The sequence below is a fragment of the Natator depressus genome, chromosome 1 (assembly GCF_965152275.1).
Source record: "Natator depressus isolate rNatDep1 chromosome 1, rNatDep2.hap1, whole genome shotgun sequence".
NCBI lineage: Eukaryota > Metazoa > Chordata > Testudines > Cheloniidae > Natator > Natator depressus.
This window is the reverse complement of record NC_134234.1, coordinates 283,199,385-283,224,960: the sequence shown is the minus strand read 5'-3', so window position 1 is coordinate 283,224,960 and position 25,576 is coordinate 283,199,385. Positions and strand designations below refer to the sequence as shown.

The window sequence follows — 25,576 nt, the reverse complement described above, 5'->3', positions numbered from 1 at the left end:
ATTTACCTTACTGGATGTATATATTCCGTGTGGTAGAATTAAGGGAGTAAATGATACGCCTTGAGTGGAAAAAAGAATCATAAGAGAGATCTTATGAAAGAGATGTCATATATTTGATAGGTTCAGCTGTGCACAAATCTTGGTTTTTATTAATCCTTAAGTATTTTGAGATTAATCTTAAATTTTGTCATCAATGGCCAGTTCTCCACACACTCCTATACCAACCCCTTGAGACCCTCACTCCCCCCTCCCCTTTTTTTTTTTATAACAAGAATACAAGAGCACAAAGGCATCTTCGGAGTGATTGCCCTTGCATGGGTTAAGTATGTGTTTGTAAATGGTCGTTAGTCAGGAATAGTTACGGAACAAAAATGTAGATAGCTTCTTGCAGGTTACTAAAATCATTATTTTCAGCTTTGAGAAAAATGCTTTGGGTGTTTGCAGCTTTACAATTTAATATACTGGCACATCAAGATTTTCAGTTTATTTTTACAGTAGGATCTTCAGAGATCTTTCCTTACAGCTTAGTCTGTTCTCTTTCCTTCCCTCCCCCAAATATTTTCTCAAACTGTGTTGTTTTATGTACTATGATACTTACTTTGATTAACAATGTTTGAAAAATACATAGGAAATAGCTCCTCAGGTTTTTTTAGCTCAAACAGATTGAAATGCTGCACAAATCTCTGCAACTGAACAAAAGTGCTAATCAAGTTTCAGAATTTTAAATCAACCCCTGTGATTAGTAGTTCGGGAATTAAGAGGACAAGCTCTTCCGAATTTGAGGGAACAACCATTTTCGTTGCCAACTAGGGCTGACTCTAAATGGACCAGCTGTCCATATTAGGAGCAGAGGGTTGCTAAGGTTACAGTGGCTGTTTGAAGAAGAATGCAGCTGAGAGGGCAAGTTCTTGATGTGTGAGCTGAGGGAAGGAATTTAGTGTGATCATGCATCAGCCCTCCTAATCACATGTTCAAAAAGTGCTGTGTGGGCGGTATGTAGAAACTACAATTCTCTGTGCTGGCACTTGTGTGTGGTTACAATAATTTTGTTTTTCTAGGAGTCAGATTCATTGCAGTTTTATCAGGAAAATGTCATGGTTTTGTTTTGGGCAAGGGGTAGAGAGAAAAGCAGTCTAAATTCAACATAATTTGAATAATTAGTCTGTGAATGTATTTAATTTTAATTATAAAAAAAATTCTTATACTTAAACACTTATCATAGACAAATATATAAAGTACACTTTTTTTAATACCTTCAGCTCCACCATTCAGGATTTTAGATTTTATTGACCTTTCATAATCAGGCTACAGCTCCAATCAAAACAATTTTCCAGTACCGTTACTTCCCACTTGCATCTCCTTCGCTGTAGTTTTTGGTCTGTTTTAGTTTGCTTTTTTCCCCTCAAGTACTTGTTCTCTTTTTGTTACGACTGATGCCAGATAGATGAAAGTGCAGGATTATGCTCAGTGACCCAGCTCAGCTTTCTTAACTGTTAAAATGCCCCTACTGTCTCTCAAGTAGACAAAATGGGAAGCTAGTTGCTGTTAGATCTTCATGTGCTGGAGAATGCAAGGCAAGGATTCAGCAAGACATCTTGAAGAAACAGTTAATTTGAAGAAAGGCTGCATACGTGGGGATGTATGGGAAAGAACATCATGACCCTTCTGAATCTTCTTTCAAGGGTTTCTGTCTTTTTAAACTACTCTCTTTCCATGGGAGAAGTTTCCTCCTCTGAAACCTGTTACTTTTTCTCTGTTCTATTTCCAAACTCCTAGTGAATTTTCCAGTCGGGGCTAATAAGCACAAATCTGGTTTTTCCTGATTAACTCTTAAGAAGTTCACCCCTGTGGGCCAGCTCCAAGAGGCTTGCCTGCACAGCCAGCAATTACTGGTTTGAAGCAAAATTTTGATACAGAAGACATGTTGCATGTGATGCCTTATCCCAAGATAACCTCATAGCAGCAACACATGCTCTCATGACCATGAACTCAATTGCAGTCCCCTTTCCACAGGGCTTCTCCGGAGCTTGCAGCTTGTGCAGTATGTGACAGCACTTACCTATTTTCAGCATTTTACACCAGCCCTGCCTCCTTTATATTGCCCTAAAGTGGTGAATGGACTCTAAATCGATACTGTTGTTTTTTTCAGACTTCTACACCACAAATTGTAGAAAATAATCTAAAGAATTTGGCATCATTCTAGGACAGAGGTGGGCAAACTTTTTGGCCCGAGGGCCACATTGGGGTTGCAAAACTGTATGGAGGGCTGGGTAGGGAAGACTTTGCCTCCCCAAACAGCCTGGCAACCACCCCACCCCCTATCCAACCCCCCCCCCGCCCCCGCGGTCTCCTGACTGCCTCGACCCCTATCCACCCCCCCGGTCTCCTGACAGGCCCCCGGGGACTCCCACGCCTATCCAACCGCCCCCTGTCCTCTGACTGCCCCAGAACCTCTGCCCCATCCAACCCCCCCACCCCCACAACCTTCACATGCTGCTCAGAGCAGTAGGAGATTGCTGCCCAGCCGGAGCCAGCCGCGCTGCCCAGAGGAGTGGTGGGCCAGAGCACTGGCAGTGCGACGAGTTGAGGCTACGGGGGAAGAGGGACAGCAGCGGCGGGGCTGGTGGCTACTCTCCCTGGCTGGGAGCTCAAGGGCCGGGCAGGACGGGCCCGCGGGCCATAGTTTGCCCACCTCTGTTCTAGGAAGCCACTCTAGCCAGAAAAAAGACAAAGGTCAAAGTAAGAACTACTTAAGTCTAAATAGGATACTAGGCTTAATAGGATTTGCCACATCTGAGCAACCAATGGTCCTTCTTTTCTTCCACATTTTATTCTACCACAGTGTCTACTACTAAATTATTCAGCTGAAGCCTAGAGAAAGAATCTAGTGCCAACAAGTAAGATAGACATCAACTAAGTTCAGAGGGTTGATTGCATTGTCACCTTATCTTCTGGAGGGAATAAGGTGCTTCTTAAAGGCTGCTCCCTTTGTTTTACTCAATAGCATTTTTTTCTATATGGTAGGTTTCCCATCTGTTTCCGTCTATCCAATTGCTGACACTAACTTAGTGTCTGGAGGGCTTTCCAGTTCTATCTGAACATGCATCTGTGTTCTGTATAGGCCACCCAAAAACGTCCGCATTTAGAACACTAGTTTCTTGTCCAGAGAACTGAGTGGATTCCCATGCAGCCTATCTGCTGCATTATATAGCAGGAATCTGACATAATGTAGTCACACAATGCAGCCCCTCATTTTGCAGACCTTCTTTGAGGTGTCAGTATTTCAGTGGATACTCTGCGTTTCACTGAATATTGATAAATGCCACAGTGGAACAGTGATTTTGGTGGGAGTCAGGAAAATTACAAGATTTATTTTAAATTACATAGAAGCCTGGTTGTATTTTCTCCAGACACTACAGAGTTTGCACTTTTTTTCATTGGGCTGTTTTTGGTAATAGGGTCCTTAAAGCACATGGACTCTGGGTATAAATCTGTCCCATCTAGGTTTCATAAAATTGAGGTTCCAAGTAAAGATAATGTTAACCACTATCATAATAGTCAAACAAATAAAAAGCAAATAAGGCAATTAAAAAAAAGTTGCTGGAGGGAAAGGAATGAAAGAAATATAACAGATGTGGGGCCAACTATGATTGTTCTTTTCTAAGGGAGGAGATGACAGCTTACACTATTTGCAGGCAGATAAAAATATTTTAGGCATTTAAAAAAAAAAGTGAAATAAGTACTGGGATGAATTTCAGGGTATAGTAGATTCCATACTCTGGAACCCTCCTCAGTAAAGGCATGTTTGTTTTACTAACCTGACATGCAAAGATGGTTCACTGAAAGGCTGTTGGTGTATGACTGCAGACACCTGTCAAAATGAGGCCTCCGCGTCTAATACAGCTTGGGCCTATAGCATTAAAAGTTTGAAAAACCAACATTGTCAGTTTATAGTCCATCCGTCAACTTAGGGCAATGTAAAGAAGGCAGGACTGGTGTAAAATACTGAAAATAAATGTGTGCTGTTGCATACTGAACAAACTGGAAGTTCTGGAGAAGCCTTATGGACAGGGAATTGCAATTGAGTTTATGGTCATGCGATCATGTGTTGCTGCTACCATGCTACCCTGGGATAAAGAAAGATGTAGTCTGTGCAAATTGTGCAACTGTAAATTTGTTGCATGTATAATATGGCAACTGTTGTGGCAAACTGAATGTACCTTAAAAGGGGAATGTTTGAAATGAGGATTTCATAACTCATTAACTCAATCATTTAAAAACACATTTTTTCCTTAGCTCTGTGAGAGCACCCAGTACTCAAGTATTTTTCATTAGGTATGTAGGTTGACTTATAAAATACACTCCTTATATGCTACTTAAGTATTTTTGCAACACAAAAGAATTCTTTGTTAAACAAGGTTCAGTAAAAGGGATGTAACTAAACAAATAGCAAGTAATCTTAATGACTAAAAAGTCTAAGACAGTTGTGGATGAAAACAAGAGATGTCAAAACTGAAGGAAAATCAATTACAATGTAACTAACCTCTAGATAATTTAAAAAAAAATCTTTTTTTTTTAGGCACGACCTATTACATAATTCAAAGCCAAAACAAAAAACCTCTTGCTCTCAAATTTAATGACCGTGTTGTAGGAAGAAGTCAGCTAGTGGTGATTTGAATCAGTAAATGCTGCTGTTAGTGATGTGACATTCCATATTCTTGAGATCAGAGCTAGTTTACCGTTAGAAAACTGATTTTAGAAGTATATGAGAAGCTCGTTAAGGTGGGACAACAGTGGGGATTTCACTCTCCGAAGCCAATCATCCAAGTACGGTAGAAGTGTATTTCTTGTCATCTTGGATGTCCTGCTACTACCATCAGATATCTTGTGAAAACTCTTAGGTTGTAGACAGACGGTAGTGATAGTGGTTGAACTGAAGAGAGATTCCAGTGGTTCTGAACCTGCAGCCTAATCGGCACACAGCTGTGGCCCATGTGACCTCCTCAGAGCCATACAGGTAGTATTGGATGAGAACCACTGATGTATTCTGAGGGCTGGGTGAATCACTACTTGAAAAAAAGCCTGAAGGTTAAGAGCAGAAAACCAATTCTGCTTCCAAAGAGTTGATTATGGAAGCTAGTGTCAACATTCTGAGTTTGAGCTGGTGTATTAATTCTAATTGTCTGAGGTCTAGGATAAGATGCACTCGCATGCACACCTTTTCTTTTTTTTTTAATAGGGAAGTAGTGTGAATAGAATTCTTGAGTTGGTACTTCTGTTGCTTTCTAGTTGAAATAAGGAATCCACTTTCATCCCTCATATTTTTTTTTCCCATGTAAGATTGGTTCTTGAAGAGGAATGGGGGAGGGGACTAAAAAGGGGGCAAAGACTAGAATGTAATGTTTTCATGCATAAGATACCTACATTTAAGAATATTTTATGCAGGAATTGTTTGGCAGAGAATAAGCCCTTTTTTCAACATACTGCTCTTTAAAAAAGTTCTACAAGAGGCAGTGTCCAAGCAGCAATAGGGTTGTCATTTTTAGAGCTATGCTAATTTGAGTTCTCATTAATAGAGTTAAATATTAAGTATTAAAAATGGTCCATTCTCGGGCCCCTCCATGTCATTTTTCAAAGTGGGAAGTTCACCATCTCCATGACAACTAGAGCTAGATGACGTCTTTGCTCTAAGGCTGAGCTCCAGAGTTGTCGGCCTACAAGCTGCGTGCACACGAGATTATTGCAGGAGCTTCTGCAGGATTCTTAAAAGATTATCAACAAGTGTGTCTCAAATTCTTCAATGGCTCTGAGGCTTTTCCTCAAAAAGACTAAACTTAAAAAAAAAAAAAAAAATTAGATTGGCTTTCTGAGGAGGGTTTGGAGAACAGCACCTCGCCTTCTCACCCTCTCCAGAAATGGCAGACAGCAGGCCACAGGAATTCAGTTCCCAGCCAGCACATGGGCAAGGTCCATGTCAAGACAGTTGAGCAGACTGCATGGAAGCTTCTTTCATGGAGACCAGGCCAGAATCAGTGTCATTAAACTTGGGGGTAAGTTGTTCCCCTTCCCCAAAATATGAGATCCCTTTTCTGCTTGTTCTGAAGGCTGAGAGTTTTCACTGGAGACTCCTGAATCTTGGGGTAAGGCATGGTCTCACCCCATGACAACCAGGAGGATGAAATTCCTGTTTCGAGCCAGTTAGTAGGTGTGGACTGTGTGAGATGGCTGAGAAGGCTACAAAGCATCTCCCCTTTCCCACAAGCTATTTTACTTGCAAGGCCACAGCTCTCTCATTTCCTGTCGCCTCCCTGATACCAATGGGTCCCTTGTCTCCAGTGGCTCCAGCTCATACCTCATTCTGTGCAGTTGGTTCTTGCTCAGCTTGGACCCAGCAGCAAGGAGCACAGGGTAAAATGATTTGAATTCCCTCCTTGGGAGATGAGCCTACTATATCTCCCCTTCTATCCTCCAGAATTCACACAGGAGGTCATAAAGTGGCTACTCTTTTTTCCTTGTAGAGAAATGAAGGATATATGCCTGCAGACTGTCCTTGCAATCTCTCTGGTAATGCACTTTCCCCCTCAGAGGGCTCCTCCCCACTTCTCTTGAAGGTTTGATCCAAGGTCTGGTGAAGAATGTTTCTCACAATCAGATCTTAAAAGGAAACCGCAAAGTCTTAACACGTCTTATGAGTGTCCCATCTAGGTCTCTAGGAGAAATCTCTAAAGTTGAGGCTTTTGAGCAAGATGCTCAGACTGACTAAGCTTTCCATAGTTAAGCACAAATTGCAGAGGGAGAGGATCTAACTTCACAAGTGCTTATGGATTTTTAGAAAATGAAACACAAACAAAATAACTTGCAAAGTTGAAGAGCTGTGTTGTTCATCCCCTTATTTGAGGGTGTGATTTTAAGATGGAGTGGCAATTCCCTACCTAAAGTCTTCATTAGTCTGCCTAAGGTTAAGCCTGTTGTGACTTTGTTAAAGGGCATAATCATACCAGTTGGAGAGTAATCTTGCTAAACCCACAGATGAGAATAAAATCACTCAGACTAAACTTGGATACAGTAGTCTCAGCCTGAGCGTCTGGGTGTAGTCTTATTGTGGAGGTCTATGCTTAACTGTTAACAGCTTGTGAGCATGCAGGGGAAAAAGAAAAACAATCTATTCTAAACTAGATTTCTTTATTAGCTTTTTTAGGACTGATGCTTCACCTGATTCTGACTTGCTGTATGTAATGTTGTAGCCATGTTGGTCCCAGGATATTAGAGAGACAAGGTAGGTGAGGTAATATCTTTTTATTGGTCTGAAGCTCTGTGTAAGCTCGAAAGTTTGTCTCTCTCACCAACAGAAGTTGGTCCAATAAAAGAGATTACCTCATCCACCTTATGTCTTTGACTTGCTGAACATTCAAAGCTTCAAAGTTGTGTCCCGGGGGCAGCTATGGCTGCACTTGAAGAAACTGGAATTACAGGCTAAACTCTGATACCCTTCCAAATATCTTGTTGTAAGCATTTTGGGAGCATAGAAGCAAAGCAGACGCTGAGACTTTAGACAAGGGGATAAGTCCTTGCCAGTGAGAGACACTTCAAATTACCTTATTTCAGCAGGTATTTCCTTTGAAGCCAATCCTCCTCCAGATTCCAGCATGGATATTACAAATTGGGAAGCGGCCATTCTCTCTCGTGGACTTGGAAGACCAAGACTGGGATTCTCTGGAAAACCATCCAGCCTTCAAAGCTTCTTATTTTTTGGGTTTCCCAATTTTGGGAAGAACTCCCTCCCCTGAGCAGGGATGCTTCAGGGTAGGCCCTGATCTAGAAGTGAATCCCCTCCAGAGAATAGGAGCTTGAGATAATCAGGGAAGGATATTCAGTAGAACTCACTTATTGTCCTAGGGAGAAGTTTATCCTTTACTCACAGTAAATTAAAATAAATCCGCACTATCAGCAAGAACCTTTATAGCATCAGAAGACGAAACGTGCATAGTCCATCTCCCGCACATTGAAACAATAAGAACCAGTTCTGTGAGAGACGAATATTTTGGAAGAAGTAAAAGATTCTTTGTGGTACAAATTTTAGATCTCTGGTTCCTCAAAGTCCAGAAGGAGATCATATATTCCAGTTAGAAATACTAAAATCCATCATTGCAGCATTTTCTTTCCAAGACTTTGGAATGTGAAAATAAACCTCCCAGAGATCTACTGAAGATGTGATTGGGGAGACTCACCCAGAGATACTTTAGTCTCTGCTACAACAAAGTATTCCCTTTTTGGACTCGTAACGTCTACATGGATATTCACAATTCATCCCTTCCTTCAAGTGAAAGGGATACATGTTTACCCTTGTCTGGACAGCCTTCTTGTCATATTACACTGGACCCAGCAACCATTGCTAAAAAGCCATCAGAAACATGGCTTTGAGCAAACAGGTTTGAAGAGCCAATTACAGCCCTCATAAAACTCCAGCATCTAAGTTATTGTCCGGGACAATCTCTTTGGGGAAGGCAGGAGGGAGAGAAAAGAAAATAGTGTCTTATTTGCCAACCATTAGCACATTTCTCATAGGAAAAATCTGACTCGGCTCCTGGGCTAGTTGGTCTTGTGTGTATGCCTGGCACAATTCTTGCTTTGCTTCCAGCCAGCAATTGCAGCAAAATAGTATAGAAAGTTCTTGGTCCAGATCCAGTATTGGTATCTCAATGAACTCATTCTTAATATTATTTAACAGCTGCCTGATGTTGAGTCTGGAGGAACTTGTCATCTGCACAGATACCAGACCCCATGTAAAGGGAACATAGCTGGACCCCTCGTTGACTTGGGAGAGGGATGTAGCCCAGAGACGAGATATAGAGTATAACCTGTCTCGTTCTGTGAGCCGTCAAGCATACACCTGCATTTCCAGCATTTTTGATTCTTTGGAAACAGTCTGTATGTGCCTGCGAAGGCTGAAGATCTTCAGCCCTGCTGGGAGAAATATTCTTGCTTGTGCCCTTGGCAGAAACATGCATGTATGCTCACTTGCTCTCCTTCCCTCCCACCATGGTTCTACACAAAGAAGGAAAGTTGGCATCTGAAGATGAACTTAGAACGAAAGGAATGCAGTTTACAACACCTAGCCTTTCTGTGCCTCACGGGTCAGACTTAAAGCCTATTTGTGAATCCGTTTGCATCCAACTCCAGTTGGAAAGCCAAGAGGTACCATGTGAGATGCACACTCACAAGCGGAGGTTGTGGTCCCCATATCTTTGAAAGAGGGCTAAAAGTCTCCTTTTTTTTGTTTTCTTCCTATCCCCAACTCCTTGCAGCCACTGAGGATCAAAATGGTAACACAGATTGTGAAGGAGCAGACTACAGGGATTACACCTCATTAACCCTCACGGCTTGGTTCTTAGACCTGACCCATTGAACCTCATCTCAGATCCCACCCCTGCCCTTCCCACCCAATACTGCAACAGGGACCCATCTTGAACAAATATCCAGTGCTGCCTAATCAGTCAGCTGGGAAACAGATAGGAAAGAATTACAGGTGCTCATTCTAAGAAGTTGATAAACATTCTCCTAGAGAGATAAGGTGGGTGAGGTAATATCTTTTATTGAATCAACTTCTGTTGGTGAAAGACACAAGCTTTCAAGCTACACAGAATTCTTCAGGTCACATTCTGGGGTGCAGTCCAGCCCAGTGAGGGGTTGTCACTGTCTGCCCTCTAAGTGCCTCAAAATGCCTTCCTGCTTCTCAGCTCCTCAGAGCTAAGATGAAGTGTAAGTAGTCTCTTGGCTTATCAAAGGCTGTGATCAAGCATCTTGATGTTTTGGGGCTTTTGGCCCTGAGATGAAAAACCTTGTCTGTGTCTCTTGGACCGTGAAGTACAAACATTATCTCCTAAACTAATATCTGTTCTTATCAGTTTGTCTGCTGTAGCTCTCTTGACAGGGTGTTTCCAGCCATCATACAAGCACGCACTGAGTAACTGTGTTAAGGAGCTCGCGTCCAGTAGCCTGTTTGTTATACCACTGCCACTCTCTGGCTTCCATCAGCCTTGGTTACACCTGGGAAGATGACCTGAAGAAGAACTCTGTGTAGCTCAAAAGTTTCTTTTTCACCAACAAAAGTTAGCCCAATAAAAGATACTACCTCACCTACTTTGTCTCTCTAATGTCCTGGAACCAGTGTGGCTACAATAGCAGTGCAAAAAACCATTCTCCTAGCATCTCGGAGGAAATTCACAAATGATGTCTATGTATCACATGATGATTATATATTGGTGTTACAAGGGATACATATCAGTGAAAGTCAGATAATGCAAAGGACACAGTGTTTTTTTTTTGCAAGACACCCTGACCATGGATGTCAAGGGCAACACTTTTTTTTTTTTTTTGTTTTAGATCAGTGGTTCCCAAACTTTTCATGGTTGCCCCCTTGACCCCTGTTGCCCCCCCCCCCCAAGCTGAGGCCACTTCTCCCGGGGAGGGAGGGGGGGAGGAGAGAAGGGCACAGACAAGGGTAAGGGGAGCCACGGCTGGGGTCAGGAGCAGAGCCAGGATTGGGGAACTGTGGTGGTCGGAGACCAGGGCTGGAGCAGAGCTGGGAATAAAGAGGGGCTGGGTGGCACTCCCTCCCTGCCCCCCATGGGGGCTGGCCCCAGGCCTCACTGTGATCCCTGAATGTTCCTCCATGCCCCTCTAGGGGGGTGAGCCCCACAGTTTGGAGACCAGTGTTTTAGAAAGACAAGTCAGTTTCTGTTGGTATATCGCACTGTAAGAAATGCATAAGAATTTCTCATTATTGCCATGTAATAGATTCCTAACAGCCGCCACTCTTATCAGTCCTCTGGCAATATGCAGGCTCTTGGCATGATCTTGATCTATGTCCTACAAGTTCGAATAGAACTACCTTTCAGTCTTGCACGTGCTTTTCCCTTCTCACTGAAAGTATCTTGCTTATTCACCACTTTCTCGTCGAAGAGTGTTTGTTTTTGGCAGGCTCTCGATGAAACCTGACTTATACTTTCTCTCAAACATGGTAGTTCTGTGAATTAGCCAGCCCTCCATCCTCAAGGTGACTACAATCTTTCTTATATAATAGGAAGTTTTATGTTGCCCTTCTGGTTGAATCCAGACATCCTAAGGAAGTAGAAATGCATAAGTTAGACGTGAACAGAGCCTACAGGTAAAGATATTCATAGCAGAGACATTCAGAGTTCTTCTCCTTTTGTTTCTATGCACTCTGTGAAAAGAGCAGTGGCTTTTTTTGTGGATGGAAATCTTAAAAGGAAATCTGTGAGGCTACTAAAGGGTTTTCCATCTGCTTTTTCAGACACTAGACTTGACATCCTGAAGCATTTGGTAGCTGTAGCTCACAAAAGCTTATGCTCAAATAAGTTTGTCTCTAAGGTGCCACAAGTACTCCTTTTCTTTTTGTGGATACAGACTAACACGGCTGCTACTCTGAAACCAAGGATTACTGGGGTACCCTGTTCTGTAAATTCCTTTTCAGTTCTACAGGAGTAAATGGAATCCTCCCTCCCTAGGGATGATTTACTGCTTTCCACTATGAAGACTGCAACATGGAGGGGACTGAAAGGGAAAAGTCTGTCTTATCCATGAATTTTCATTTGAGGAACCTCCATGTTGCAGTCTGACCCTCCCTCAGAGAATTGATTAATGTCCAATTCTCCTCCCCCCCCCACCACACACACTTCTTAAGAAGTTTGAAACAGATGAGGGTATTCTTCTAGGAAATTCCTAAATTTCTGTAAAGGCTCTGCTGCAAATGGTTTGTGTTGACTGGCACTTAAAAACTTTTATACAGCTTCCAAAGCTGGAAAAAAAAAATCTCCAGAATGATCATTAGTTCTTCCTGAGGTGCGCCAAAGCCCACGCTCCCGAAAGAGATTTAATATGCTTCCCCTTGCTATAGAGATGGGGACTGCCCTACTACGAAGACTAGCTGACATGGAGGTTTCTAAAAAGAAAACTCACAGGTAAGACAGAATTTTCCCTTTCCAGTGAAGGGACTTGAAATACTGTACACTAATTTTGAAGTCTGAACAGGTTGCAGACTCAAAAGCTTGTTTTTTTTTCTTGTTTCAAGAATTTAGAAAAAATAATCAGTCACTTTTTTGTTTTTTCCCTTTCGTAATTCGGTGCTGGTGTTACCACTGGTATTTTCAGCAGAATGCTTCCGTTAAATAATTGACAAGTGTTTCCCCCCCCCCACATACTTTCCCAGGATTTTTAAATGATTTCCAGTTTTAAAAGTCAAGTTATGATTTTACCAAGAAGAATCTGAGAGCAGAAAAATATGTTTAGTCATCTGCTTTGTGATGGTGCTACAGTCTCATACTTAATTTAACCTGAAAAGTGAGCAAACCAGACACTTAATAAAAATGTGATTAAATGGCAGAGATTACTCTGTAGCTAAAAGAGCAGTTTTGTAAAGTGAGTTTGAAAATTATTTGAGGGATTGTTGTATTTCAGTTTAAGTAGAAGTAACTGTCCAGCAGGCCGTGACTTGAATTCACTGCCCAGAGGGGACGCCATGAAATAGAATTCTTCCCAGGTTCAATCCACATCACAAACATAACATGTTTTTCCAGTTATTCAACTTTCCTCCTTCAAAATCTCAAGGATTTATCCTGAAGCTTCAAATTAAACTAATTTCCAAATTTTTTGTTTAATGAGCTGACCCTAGAATTAAACTATGGCATTTAAGTGGGGGGCAAACAGAAATTGGACTTAGTGAGAATGAAACCTTTAATGTTTCTGCTATTTTAAGAATGTCTTCGTAAAGTTCCAAATTGAATGTTGTCCTTTTTCTTGGTTTGACAGCAGGCAGTTGTGAAAACCCAGTTAGGTATTTCTGAAGCCTTTGACCATGGTAGTACTACTGCAACTGAAAAGTCTTAATTGTAACATTCAGAGAGTGCTTGTAAGCTTTTTTGGTATTGCGCATTAAATATTTGCTTTCAACTCTGGTACAAATGTATTATATTAAATTCATTGTTGGCTAACTAGTTTAGAGTTTAGACAGACCATGACTTTCATTTTACTGTTTTAATATGATACTTATTTTGAGAAATAATATTTAGGAATGGGAAGAATTAAAACTGAGGATTTGATCCTTGTTCTGTTACATTTGTATTTTCTTGGATTTTAGTACCCAGGTATCCCAGCATTAGTTCTATTATTAAAACATGTACTGTAATGTAAATTAGTGATCTCAAAAACATTCTCTTTATCCAGTATCTCAAATTAACTGTTAAAGAAATGTACATAGTGGAAAAAATTAGTTTGTTAGCTTCATTCTCTTCACTCTTTGGTCACAAATTGGTGGCCCTAATGGAGCTCCTAAGTTTAAAAACCAACAAACAAAAAACCTCACACATCACACACAGCTTTAAGCTAAAGATGAATTAATGCATCTCAGGAACAATGGAATAACTCTAGCTATTCTGTTTTTTGGTGCTAGATAAGTTAATGTTCAAAACCACTTTAATTTCACTATCCTTTATCTTCTCTACCTTTTTAAAATCAAATACATATGATATGTAAAGTTAGAATTTAGGGTAAGCATTAAAATAAAAACACAGCAGTTCTGTGTTCTAGTTTCAGGACTCAGGGTTAAGCCCCTTCTTAAAGAAGAAAAATATCATAAATTAGAAAGCTAGATTTCTGTGTGTGTGTATACATACATGTGTTTACATGCATGTTTGACCTTTAATTTTAAGGTTAAAAAGTAAATGTGGTCTGCCAAATTGTTGCATTTAGAATGCTCTAGGTGAAAATGATGGATGTAAGTATATTTAGCTTAGCTGTGGTCAGCCGTTCTCATGACTGAATTCAAAATCTACCGGAGGGAACGGTTTAAAAAAAAAAAAAAAGGCTAGACTTCCTTGAGATAAAAGAATGTGATAGAGAAGGAAAGGTATCTTTCAATGTCTTTTGACTGAAATAATATTTTATAAATGTTTTGAAATGCAAGAACTTAAAATTGAGTTATTGGGCAAAGTGTGTATGATCACAGGACTACTCATTGCTCAGTCAGAACTGGAAGCTAAGAGCAAATGGACCTAGCCATGTTGTAGCTATTGGATTTGAAGAGCCATACTCTCCTTAACCAACTCCCAGATGATGGGAGAGCTTGCAAAGGGTGAGGGCTAGAGAAAGAAGGCTCCTTTTCTTTCCCTTCCCACACTAATCACTTTATTTTTTTTTAACTTGGATGATTGCACACTTTATCTTTTATCACATACAACTTCCTCCCCTCTCCCCAAAATTAACAGGTTGCAAAGTCAAGCAATCAAAAATTAGGAATTGCAAGATTTAAGGTTGCCCATTCAACTTTAACTCTGCCCCCTTGTGCATCGAATAAGGTGGGGGTCTTGTGGAAAAATTTGATTGTGTAATTTAAAACTGTATCATAATGCATGAATGCAAGGGGCAGGATGAAATTATATCAAGACTGGAAGATGAGACTCATGGGGGGCAAAGGTAGTGAAGTTTATATAGTCTAGTAAAAAAGATTGTGAGGAGGACATGAGTTTACAAATCACTAAGTTACAGTAAAAGCTAGAGTAGGCAAACTTCAGGTTGGGTGTTAGGCAGTTGTCCCTGAAAGAGCACTTTGACTGGAAATTTAATGCAATTATAGAAATAATTTATACATCCTCACTTGCTGCAAGACTTTGACATTGACTACCACATGTCTTTGAGGCAACAACATAGCCATGTTAACCGTGTTTGCACTCTATAAATTCCTTTCCATGTGTTTGTGTGTCTACACACATCTAAATGTACAGCATATGACCAATGGTCATCCTACATCTATGCACAAGTCAAATTTGATTGAAGTTCAGCAAAGCTTGTGCAGTTTTGTATGTGATTGTAGTGTCTTAAATGTGATCACAAGTTTTTGTTATAGCCTAATGAAAAACATAGGCAGCGTTATGATAGTCTGCTTTTGAATGTCCACTGTGGCTACTTTACTTTTTAATCTATATAATTTAAAGATGGGTTATCCATACTATCCCTAATTATTAACTTGTATTACCTTGTCACCTAGGAGCCTTGCCATGGATCAGGACCCTGTTGTGGTAGGCACTGTAAAAATACAGGACAAAATGACAGTCCCTGCCCCTAAGAGTTTACAATCTAAGTATAAGACAGCAGATGTCTAAAGATATATAAATGAATACAAGGGAACAATGACAGAGCATTGGTCAGCTTGATAAACAGTGCTATCACCAGCCTAATCATTGTCAAGTATTTGTAGGCATCACATCAAAGGAGGTAGCTGAAGGTAGTTAATGGGGTAGCTTTACAGATGTTACCAGGGGGTACCTCCCAAGAGTGAAGGACAACATGGGAGAAAGCACAAAGGTGCTTGTTTGAAAACAGGTGAGCAGTGGGGGAAGTTGGCATCATGGCCCGACTGAAGGTGGGAGTCAACCTTTCAGTATTCAGAGTAGCAGTCGTGTTAGTCTGTATTCGCAAAAAGAAAAGGAGTACTTGTGGCACCTTAGAGACTAACATTTATTTGAGCATAAGCTTTCATGAGCTACAGCTCACTTAATTGGATGCATTCAGTGGAAAATACAGTGGGGAGATTTACATACATAGAGAACATGAAACAATGGGTGTTACCATACACACTGTAACCAGAGTGATCACTTAAGGTGAGCTATTACCAGCAGGAAAGCGGGGGGCGGGGGGACATTTTGTAGTGATAATCCAGGTGGGCCATTTCCAGCAGTTGACAAGAACGTCTGAGGAACAGTGGGGGGGGGAATAAACATAGGGAAATTGTTTTACTTTGTGTAATGACCCATCCACTCCCAGTCTCTATTCAAGCCTAAGTTAATTATATCCAGTTTGCAAATTAATTCCAATTCAGCAGTCTCTCGTTGGAGTCTGTTTTTGAAGTTCTTTTGTTGAAGTATTGCACGTTTAGGTCTGTAATCGAGTGACCAGAGAGATTGAAGTGTTCTCCTACTGGTTTTTGAATGTTATAATTCTTGACATCTGATTTGTGTCCATTTATTCTTTTACGTAGAGACTGTCTAGTTTGACCAATGTACATGGCAGAGGGGCATTGCTGGCACATGATGGCGTATGTCACATTGGTAGATGTGCAGGTGAACGAGCCTCTGATATTGTGGCTGATGTTATTAGGCCCTGTGATGGTGTACCCTGAATAGATATGTGGACTCAGTTGGCAACGGGCTTTGTTGCAAGGATATGTTCCTGGGTTAGTGTTTCTGTTGTGTGGTGTGTGGTTGCTTGTGAGTATTTGCTGCAGGTTGGGGGGCTGTCTGTAAGCAAGGACTGGCCTGTCTCCCAAGATCTGTGAGAGTCGTTCAAGATAGGTTGTAGATCCTTGATGATGTGTTGGAGAGGTTTTAGTTGGGGGCTGAAGGTGATGGCTAGTGGCGTTCTGTTATTTTCTTTGTTGGGCCTGTCCTGTAGTAGGTGACTTCTGGGTACTCTTCTGGGTCTGTCAATCTGTTTCTTCACTTCAGCAGGTGGGTATTGTAGTTGTAAGAATGCTTGATAGAGATCTTGTAGGTGTTTGTCTCTGTCTGAGGGGTTGGAGCAAATGTGGTTGTATTGTAGAGCTTGGCTGTAGATAATGGATCGTGTGGTGTGGCCTGGATGAAAGCTGGAGGCATGTAGGTAGGAATAGCAGTCAGTAGGTTTCCGGTATAGGGTGGTGTTTATGTGACCATCGCCTATTAGCACCGTAGTGTCCAGGAAGTGGATCTCTTGTGTGGACTGGTCCAAGCTGAGGTTGATGGTGGGATGGAAATTGTTGAAATCATGGTGGAATTCCTCAAGGGCTTCTTTTCCATGGGTCCAGATGATGAAGATGTCATGAGTGTTGCATAAGTAGAGTAGGGGCATTAGGGGACGAGAGCTGAGGAAGCGTTGTTCTAAGTCAGCCATAAAAATGTTGGCATATTGTGGGGCCATGCAGGTACCCATAGCAGTGCCGCTGATTTGAAGGTATACATTGTCCCCAAATGTGAAATAGTTATGGGTGAGGACAAAGTCACAAAGTTCAGCCACCAGGTTTGCCGTGACATTATCGGGGATACTGATGGCTTGTAGTCCATCTTTGTGTGGAATGTTGGTGTAGAGGGCTTCTAAATCCATAGTGGCCAGGATGCTGTTTTCAGGAAGATCACCGATGGATTGTAGTTTCCTCAGGAAGTCAGTGGTGTCTCGAAGATAGCTGGAAGTGCTGGTAGCATAAGGCCTGAGGAGGGAGTCTACATAGCCAGACAATCCTGCTGTCAAGGTGCCAATGCCTGAGATGATGAGGCATCCAGGATTTCCAGGTTTATGGATCTTGGGTAGCAGATAGAATACCCCAGATCGGGGTTCCAGGGGTGTGTCTGTGCAGATTTGTTCTTGTGCTTTTTCAGGGAGTTTCTTGAGCAAATGCTGTAGTTTCCTTTGGTAACCCTCAGTGGGATCAGACTTCAAAAACAGACTCCAACGAGAGACTGCTGAATTGGAATTAATTTGCAAACTGGATACAATTAACTTAGGCTTGAATAGAGACTGGGAGTGGGTGGGTCATTATACAAAGTAAAACTATTTCCCCATGTTTATCCCTCCCCCCCACTGTTCCTCAGACGTTCTTGTCAACTGCTGGAAATGGCCCACCTGGATTATCACTACAAAATGTCCTGTTCCCCCCCGCCCCCCTGCTGGTAATAGCTCACCTTAAGTGATCATTCTGGTTACAGTGTGTATGGTAACACCCATTGTTTCATGTTCTCTATGTATATAAATCTCCCCACTGTATTTTCCACTGAATGCATCCGATTAAGTGAGCTGTAGCTCACAAAAGCTTATGCTCAAATAAATTTGTTAGTTTCTAAGATGCCACAAGTACTCCTAACGTTTCAGTAGTAAGTGAGATGATAATTCATGAAGGGCCTTGTAAGTGAAGACAAACAGCTTATGTTGTGATAGAGAAGGAGAAGCCAGTGGAGGGTTGCAAAGAGGGTTGACATACTAAGAATACCTATTGATACTATCCTACGCGTTCTGTAGGATATGGAATAAGAGACATATTGCTCCTCTGTGCAGCCTCCCCAATGTGTCTGTTAGCTCCTGCTATACCCTACATGTCTGTGTATCTGGTACCCCACCTACCTGAGAGAAGGGAAGTATCGGCAGAGAGTGGGCATAGTCCCCCATTGCAATGATTCTCAACTGTTCCAGACTATTGTACTCCTTTCTGGACTCTGAATCCCAAACCCTGCTGCCTGGGGCTGAAGCAGGTAGCTTAGCTTTGCGGGGCCCCCTGTGGCATGAGGCCCCAGGCAGTTTCCATACTTGTCACTCCCTAATGCCAGTCCTGCACTTTTAATCCCCTCAAAACCTCTCCCGTAACCCCCCTGGGGCTCATGACTCCCAGGTTGAAAAACACTGATCTAGATGAATTGACGTAACCCCTGGAAGACCTGTGCATACCCTCGTTGAGGACCACTGCTCCAGTGCACCAGTATTAGCAGATTTCTTCTCTCTGCAAGCAAGATGGGAGCAGGAAACGTATTGTGATTCTGAGACCCTGGGGTCCACAACATAAGTACAATTTTGTAAAGATTTGCCTCTTATACAAAACTATAGTAGTCTAGCCCTATACAGTGCCTCCAAAATACAGGGTTGACTATGTATAAATGTACATTAATAGCAAGTTTTTGCTGAAGGAAAGTATGTATAAAGACAAGTTGTTCAACTTCCCCCCCCCTCACTTATATTTTTAGTTCAAGTGGTTGCTAATGTGAGAAGACAACATGCCATTTTGAAGTATGACAGAAGTCCTGATGCTGCAGCAGAGGCTAGGAATATTAATGGCCAAATCTAGGTGAGTAAATTTAGTTAAGTTCCATCAGTTCTCAAAGTTCCATACTGTGGGCCTTTTAACCTCAATTCCACACTGTCCCTTAAACAGCTTTAAGTGCTCTGTGTCCTAAAACATTAAGGAGGTAAAACCATAAACTCCTCTGACTATTGAATTATATTTCCCTTCTCCCTTTCTGTATCTCTGTTTCCTCTTCTTGGGGGGTAGAGTTGAAATTTAAGTACCAGATCTCTTCACTTCATCTGCAACTCCCTTTGCTCTATATCTGCAAGTCACTTTGCAGGTTGATTTTGTTGTCCTTCGAAATTGCTCGCACTGGCATCCCAGTTCTGCCGTTTACAGCTTTGATCAATGTAATTTTTACACCAAAGAAAGAAAGAGAGTGAGTGCATCACTGCTGCTTAGTTCTGTTGTCAGTTTGTCAAAAAGGTTAAAGGAAGCCCTAAGACTGGGCATACGTAGCTACAGTATCTCTGTTTAAAGACTGACAAACACTTCCCCAATGTAACTGAAACAGCTCTGCATCCATCTGGAAGCACTCTGTGGACCACAGAGCAAGAACTTCTGTTTTAAATGTGTTTATTTGTATTAACTTTAATATCTAGGTGCACTATAGCTACCTTTCATAATGAATGTTTTCAAAAGTACTTCCTCAAAATAAATGAGCAGCCTCAATAGGCTACAGGACCCCTGCTCTCCGCCGCCCCCCCCCTTTGTGTAAGGATCCATAGACTGTCTCCACAGTGCCTGTGCTGGGGAAATTCTCCCTGAGCCAGAACTTGGGCTTTTAGAGCCTTTTGGCCCAGTGTGAAGAGTTTGGAGGGGGGTGAGGGTCTCGCCACAAAACGTTTCCAAATGTTGTCATGAGAATTCAGTTCACAGCTCACATGAGTTGGTTACTGCAAGTTTTACTTATGACAGGATTCTCACAACTTTGTATTGAGAGAGGTTTTTTTCCAGTCAAATTGTAAGAAAATAAAATTTTAAAAAGTGGAATGTTATCATTATTTTAATATTTTTATAATAGCTTGTGTGATTACTGCAAAATACATCAGACATTTGTCATCTCAAGGAGAAATATTAGTGCATTTGGTTTTGTTGTGTAATGAGATGTGTGTGTATATATAGGTTTCAGAGTAGCAGCCATGTTAGTCTGTATTCGCAAAGAGAAAAGGAGTACTTGTGGCACCTTAGAGACTAACCAATTTATTTGAGCATAAGCTTTCGATGAAGTGAGCTGTAGCTCACGAAAGCTTATGCTCAAATAAATTGGTTAGTCTCTAAGGTTCCACAAGTACTCCTTTTCTTTTTGTGTATATATAGTTAGTGGATGTTATTGGGGAGTATAAAAATTTAAATTAAATTCCTTTTTAAACTTAAAATTAATAGGTATATTTAAAAATAGAAATATATTTAAAATTGACAATCTAGCCTAAACTTACTAAAATGTATTAAATCATTTAATTAAAAAAAAAAATCAAGCAGTACATATTAGATGCTGACGTTTAAAAGATAGTCAGAACAGAGACTTGGTGAAAACCACTGATTAAGTACCTAGAACCAAAGTGTGTTGAAATGTGAAACCAACTCTTGATAGCAGTAGTCTCTTCTGCAGATAGAGAGAAAATATTTTCTTCAAATCAGTTTATTCCACTAGTTTTAGTTCAGTGACAAGTTCATTCAAAGTTAAGAAACTGGTTGGTAATCAAAAAAGCAGGAAAACTTGTTTTCCTCTTCCAATCTATGAATAAAAATGAGATACGAGAGAGTGAGATTGACTAGTTTTAAAATCTTGAAAGACATGATGACCAGAAACTATCACTTCAATTCACTAACTACAGGTACTTATTTTGTTTAATAAATCAAATTTAAATACAAAATTATGTTTTGGTAAACTTACTTTCCCCCTTAGATATCTATCATATTCAAGGTAGTTTTATTTAATTAAAAACAGAATTTTTAAATTATTTTATTAATTGAATTTCAATTTCCGTCCAAATACAACTTGACTCAAATCACGAGTAAAATATTAATCTAGTAAGTAAATTCATCATTAACTATTTTCTAACATAACATAATGTAAAAATTAGTAATCTGAAATGTTAAGCTATATAATTGCTTAAATAAATACAAACAGATATAAGGTATACTCCTGATTAGCAACAAGTACCAATGTAGTGTAAAGGTTATATTTAGTAGTTGCAAATGAACACGTTTTTAATGATTACATCAAGCAGTAGGAATCATCTTTGGTTTTTTTGCATTTGGTCTTTTTATTTTCCTAACAATGACCTTAAATCAAGATTTCCTGTTTGTTGATTTAAATCATGATTAAAATTGTTGATGTAAATGTCTTTGATTTAAATCAATCCACCCTGGGTATTCTTGGGTTCCCTTCCCCCCAAGTAAATTACCACTTCCTTTTTTGGCTCTAGAGATTACATGGTCTTCTAAAGAAGCCATGGGTAGCTGTTGTAGCTGTCCAGATAAAGAGACTGTCCCAGACAACCATCGAAACAAGTTTAAGGTAAGCAGTTGATTTTTTGTGTTGCAATCTATTTTGTCATTCCCTTGCAAAATAGAATTCAGATATAAGAATTGGAATGAAGAAAGTGTTTGTAATGTTTATGAAAATCAAGCCATCAGAGACATATCAGTTTGTATGGCTATGAATTCCTCTTTATCCCTAAGGATATATTAGGTCCAGTAAAAGGAATATTTTAAACAGGTCTGGTTTTCAGTAGTGATGGATATTCATAGATCTCTGATCTTCCGTAAGGTGAAAAGCCATGTGTCTTAGGCGGTGAATCTCCATTTAAACAGAAGGTCAGTATTATTGTAGCATTTTTCAGAAAACGTCTTTTATTTGAAGAATAGTCCCTGTTGTCACATGCAAAGAATTCCTAGGAGTTTTAGACCTGGAAATACATGTGCTTAACCTTAACCACAAGTAGCCCCATTGACTGCAATGCCCTCATTTTGCCCAGTTACACAAGATTGATATTTGATTTTCTGTCCCAGTCTGTCTCACCAAGATCCTAGAAGAATGAGGGCAAGTGGCTGTGCTTTCCATCATGAACAATGACTCTTGCAGACAACTTAAGGGGATGCTGTTATCTTAAATACCACATTAATGTCTGGACTTTTTTACATAGTTTTGTTATAAATAACACCTAATAACCGAAAGATCAGAGACTTTATTTCTGTTTTTCAATTTGTGCTTTGACAGCATTTTGTTTGGTGGTCAGTTTCTCTTTTTCCCCCTATACAGTTAACTCCCTTGTTTGTGTGAGTCTTTTACTTAAAAACCGGGGAGAGGAAAAAAGACTATTTGCAAAACCACAGAAAATGTCAGGAGCCTCAGTGGCAGGTGAAACTATTTCTCCTTTTTTAAAATTGACTAGATTTCAATTTGACTATCTCTTTTTAAGAAGAAAATTAATTCTAACCAGTCTTTCTATTGAGTAAGGAGTGGTTGGGACAAAAGGCACTGAAATAGGGGCTGTTACAGTGTGAATAAATGTGGCGATTGTCCAAGTTCTATCAGGGATAAAGAGGATGTGGTGACTGTTTGTTTTAATGCACATATTACATATAAAAAATACAGACTCTTAGATTTATTGGACTTACCTTTCTGCTTCAAACTTCTGTAGTGTTGAGGTAACAAGTCACATTAATGATTTGCGCCTTTGATACACACTTCTTTAAACATACACTTTTTTTAAAAAAAAGAGGCAAATACTCTCATCTAGAGAATTAGCACTTCCTGACTTGCTCTTATACAAAAATGTTTTGTTTTCAAAAATAGTTAAACCTGTAATGTTTTGTATCTCACCAGGAGCTATAAACTCTTTTCAAATTTGTATTTGATGGGTCAGATGCTATATGTTAATGAAATGTCCAAGAAGCTTATATAATGGTATAAAACTCTTATTTTAAAGGTCATTAATGTAGATGATGATGGTAATGAACTGGGTTCTGGAGTAATGGAACTTACAGATACAGAACTAATTTTATACACCCGTAAACGGGATTCCGTAAAATGGCACTACCTCTGTCTCCGTCGCTACGGCTATGATTCAAATCTCTTTTCTTTTGAAAGTGGTCGAAGATGTCAAACTGGACAAGGTAGGTAGCATCTATATGTTTGTGTATATATAAGTATTTTAGCAACCTGTTCCACAAGTCTTTAAATGAAATACAATTCACTCCAGTTTTTTCTTCCTGAGAGCAAGAGTGGAAAGAGTGGGCTTTTTCTCCTTTGAATGTAGGCATCACAGAAAAATCTTAAGTAGCCCTTTGGGGAACAGTTCTAGTTAAATGGCCAGCATTTTAAATAGGGTGGGCCTGATTGCTCTGGAGCAGTTTGTCTGCACTATATGAAAGAAGATCTGGGAGACTTCTAGTTTCTGAAATCACCAAAGACGTGGAATATTTTATACTTCTTTGCAGTGACATCACTAATCAGTTTAAGAGCTGATTTAATGGGGTTTGTAGAGGGTTGAATCCAACTCTCCTGGCTTGAAGTGTTGACTTTCCTGATGTTTCTCCTTTTGGGGAAGGAGAAATGTAAAAATGAAGATTTCAGAGAAGCCTTTCTGAAAACTAACAGATTATTTTAGCTAAATTCATCACTACGCCTGTTATGAGGGCAGCAAATGTGGGGGGAAGTATAATAAACCTGAGCACTTGCAGGATCAGGTCTGTCTGCCTTGTTTATTTTTAAACATAGTATTTAAAACACATACTTGCATTTTCTATCCTTCTCCCTAAAAAAAAAAAAAAAAAAAAATCACAAATATTTGTTTATAAAAGCCAAAACATCAGTGAAATCATCCTTTTTCCTAAATTCTGTTTTTATTTTAAATATGAAGCACTTAATTTCAGCACATTTGAGAAGAATGAGGGATGGGTTGCTCCTACTTTTCCGTTCCCTTAATCCTGAGCTGACTGGGGAGTCAAAATGGCTCCCAGTTGATGGGCCAAACAGCTACACTAAATTACACCCACTGCAGCAGTCCCTATGCGACAGCTGCACTGGCCAAGGAACAGGTGAAGTACCATGTGCTCCATGACACCCTTTCTATGCTTCCCTACCCCTGATGCACCACCTTCATGAAGGTATTGGGGTGGTGGCTACCCCATCTCCGACATTCAAGAATTCCTCTGTGTCAAGGGTAATCTATGGCTGCCTGATCATTGCAGATTCCTGCAGCACAGTGCAGCCAGACTGGGGCTGGAGATCTGGCTTGAAGTGTTGATTAACTTAACCTTTTAAAAAGCAACCACTATTTAAAGCAGGTGAGAGTAGTTAGTCACCCATTTTTACCATTTTGTTAGGTTAAGTTGCATTCTTAACTGCCGTTAACATTGTTTACTCACTATTTTTTTTTATTATGAGGCTGGAAAAAAACAAAACAAAAAAAACACCACAACTCCATACTCCTGAGCAACAAAGTTATACCGATTGAACTCCTGCTGTAAACAGCACTATGTCGATGGGAGGTCGTCTTCTGTCAACATAGCTGCAGCCTCTTAGGGAGTTGGAGTACTGATGCTGACAGAAGTTCTCCAGTCAGCACAGGTAGCATCTTCACTTAAGTGCTATAGCAGCACAGCTGCATCAGTACAGCTGCACTGCTATATGTGTAGACAAGAACCAGATTATTTGTTGTCTTTCTAAACTTGAAGCCCACTTCAGAACTTCACTGACCATGCAACATTGTTTCTGTGTTGGTAAACTGGGTATAGTAGTACATGTTATGAAAAAAACCCATGGCATCCTAGCTAACTTGAGTGGGGGGAAGGGAGTTGCCTTTTCATAGTATGGCTTTTCATATGAAAATATTTGAGAAATTGCTGCAGTAAGAAGTCTTGATTTTTGTTTTACTTTCTTTCTATATATGCAATTTAATTGCACCTCATGTTCCGAAGTACTAACAATTTGGGAACAGAAAACGTTTTATTCTTCTTTTTAATAGAAGGGCAAATTTGAATTTCTCAAGCGTACACAGTTATTTTCTGAAGTATTAATACTATATCAAGCAAAATCTCAAATTTTTGGAGAGGTTTCACAGAAATTGTTTAGACCTAGAGTACTGCACATCTTGTAAGCTTCTACCTTTGGAGCATTTTTTTTTATGATTAACACCAAAATATAGTCAATATGTTAGATTGCTCTTTGTTCCATGGTATTCAAATCAATCAAAAGTTTGTAGATAACAAGAAGTGAATGTCATGATTGATTGCATTGTCAAAATGTAGTAGGATATAGGTATCTTAAACTAAAGATACTTTTTAGATGTATCCAGTCTTCTTAAAAAAACAAAACCACATACACACTCTTCTTTTAACAAGAATATGTCAACTTTAAATTAATGCTTTCAATGGAAAGAATAATCCAAAGCTGCGACTTCACTGCTTGTCTCTTTGCTTGGGATGGTAAGTTGGGCTCCCTCTACTGTTCAAAGACAAAGTGGCACAATACTTGGGCAATATACATAGTATTGATGCCAACTTTGTATTTCGTGTCTATCCCTAAGGCAGGAAAAAAAATGGTTTGTTGCTGTTTATTTCACACAATCTGTCTTCTAGCCCTTCATTTTAACCTTCTTTAAGAACGTGGACTTTTACCCTGTGTCAAAACCCTTCTTCCCTGTTGTGCAGGTATTTTATTTTTTATGGTAACTCAGTATAAACCTG

At 40.1% G+C, this 25,576-nt stretch overlaps 1 protein-coding gene across 3 annotated transcripts in view; it reads left to right on the top strand.

Moving 5' to 3' along the window:
• Positions 1-25,576, top strand: part of FRS2 (fibroblast growth factor receptor substrate 2) — a 79,504-nt gene that overhangs the window by 43,855 nt on the left and 10,073 nt on the right. For 2 of the 3 annotated variants that reach the window (XM_074942066.1, XM_074942067.1), the window contains 3 exons: positions 18,777-18,877; positions 21,310-21,401; positions 22,816-23,002. In XM_074942066.1, the coding sequence (XP_074798167.1) occupies positions 21,336-21,401; positions 22,816-23,002 (253 nt within the window). In that variant the 5' untranslated portion in view covers positions 18,777-18,877; positions 21,310-21,335. Of the gene's footprint in view, positions 1-18,776; positions 18,878-21,309; positions 21,402-22,815; positions 23,003-25,268; positions 25,316-25,576 lie in introns of those variants that run through there. The other variant, XM_074942068.1, reaches the window with a different exon arrangement.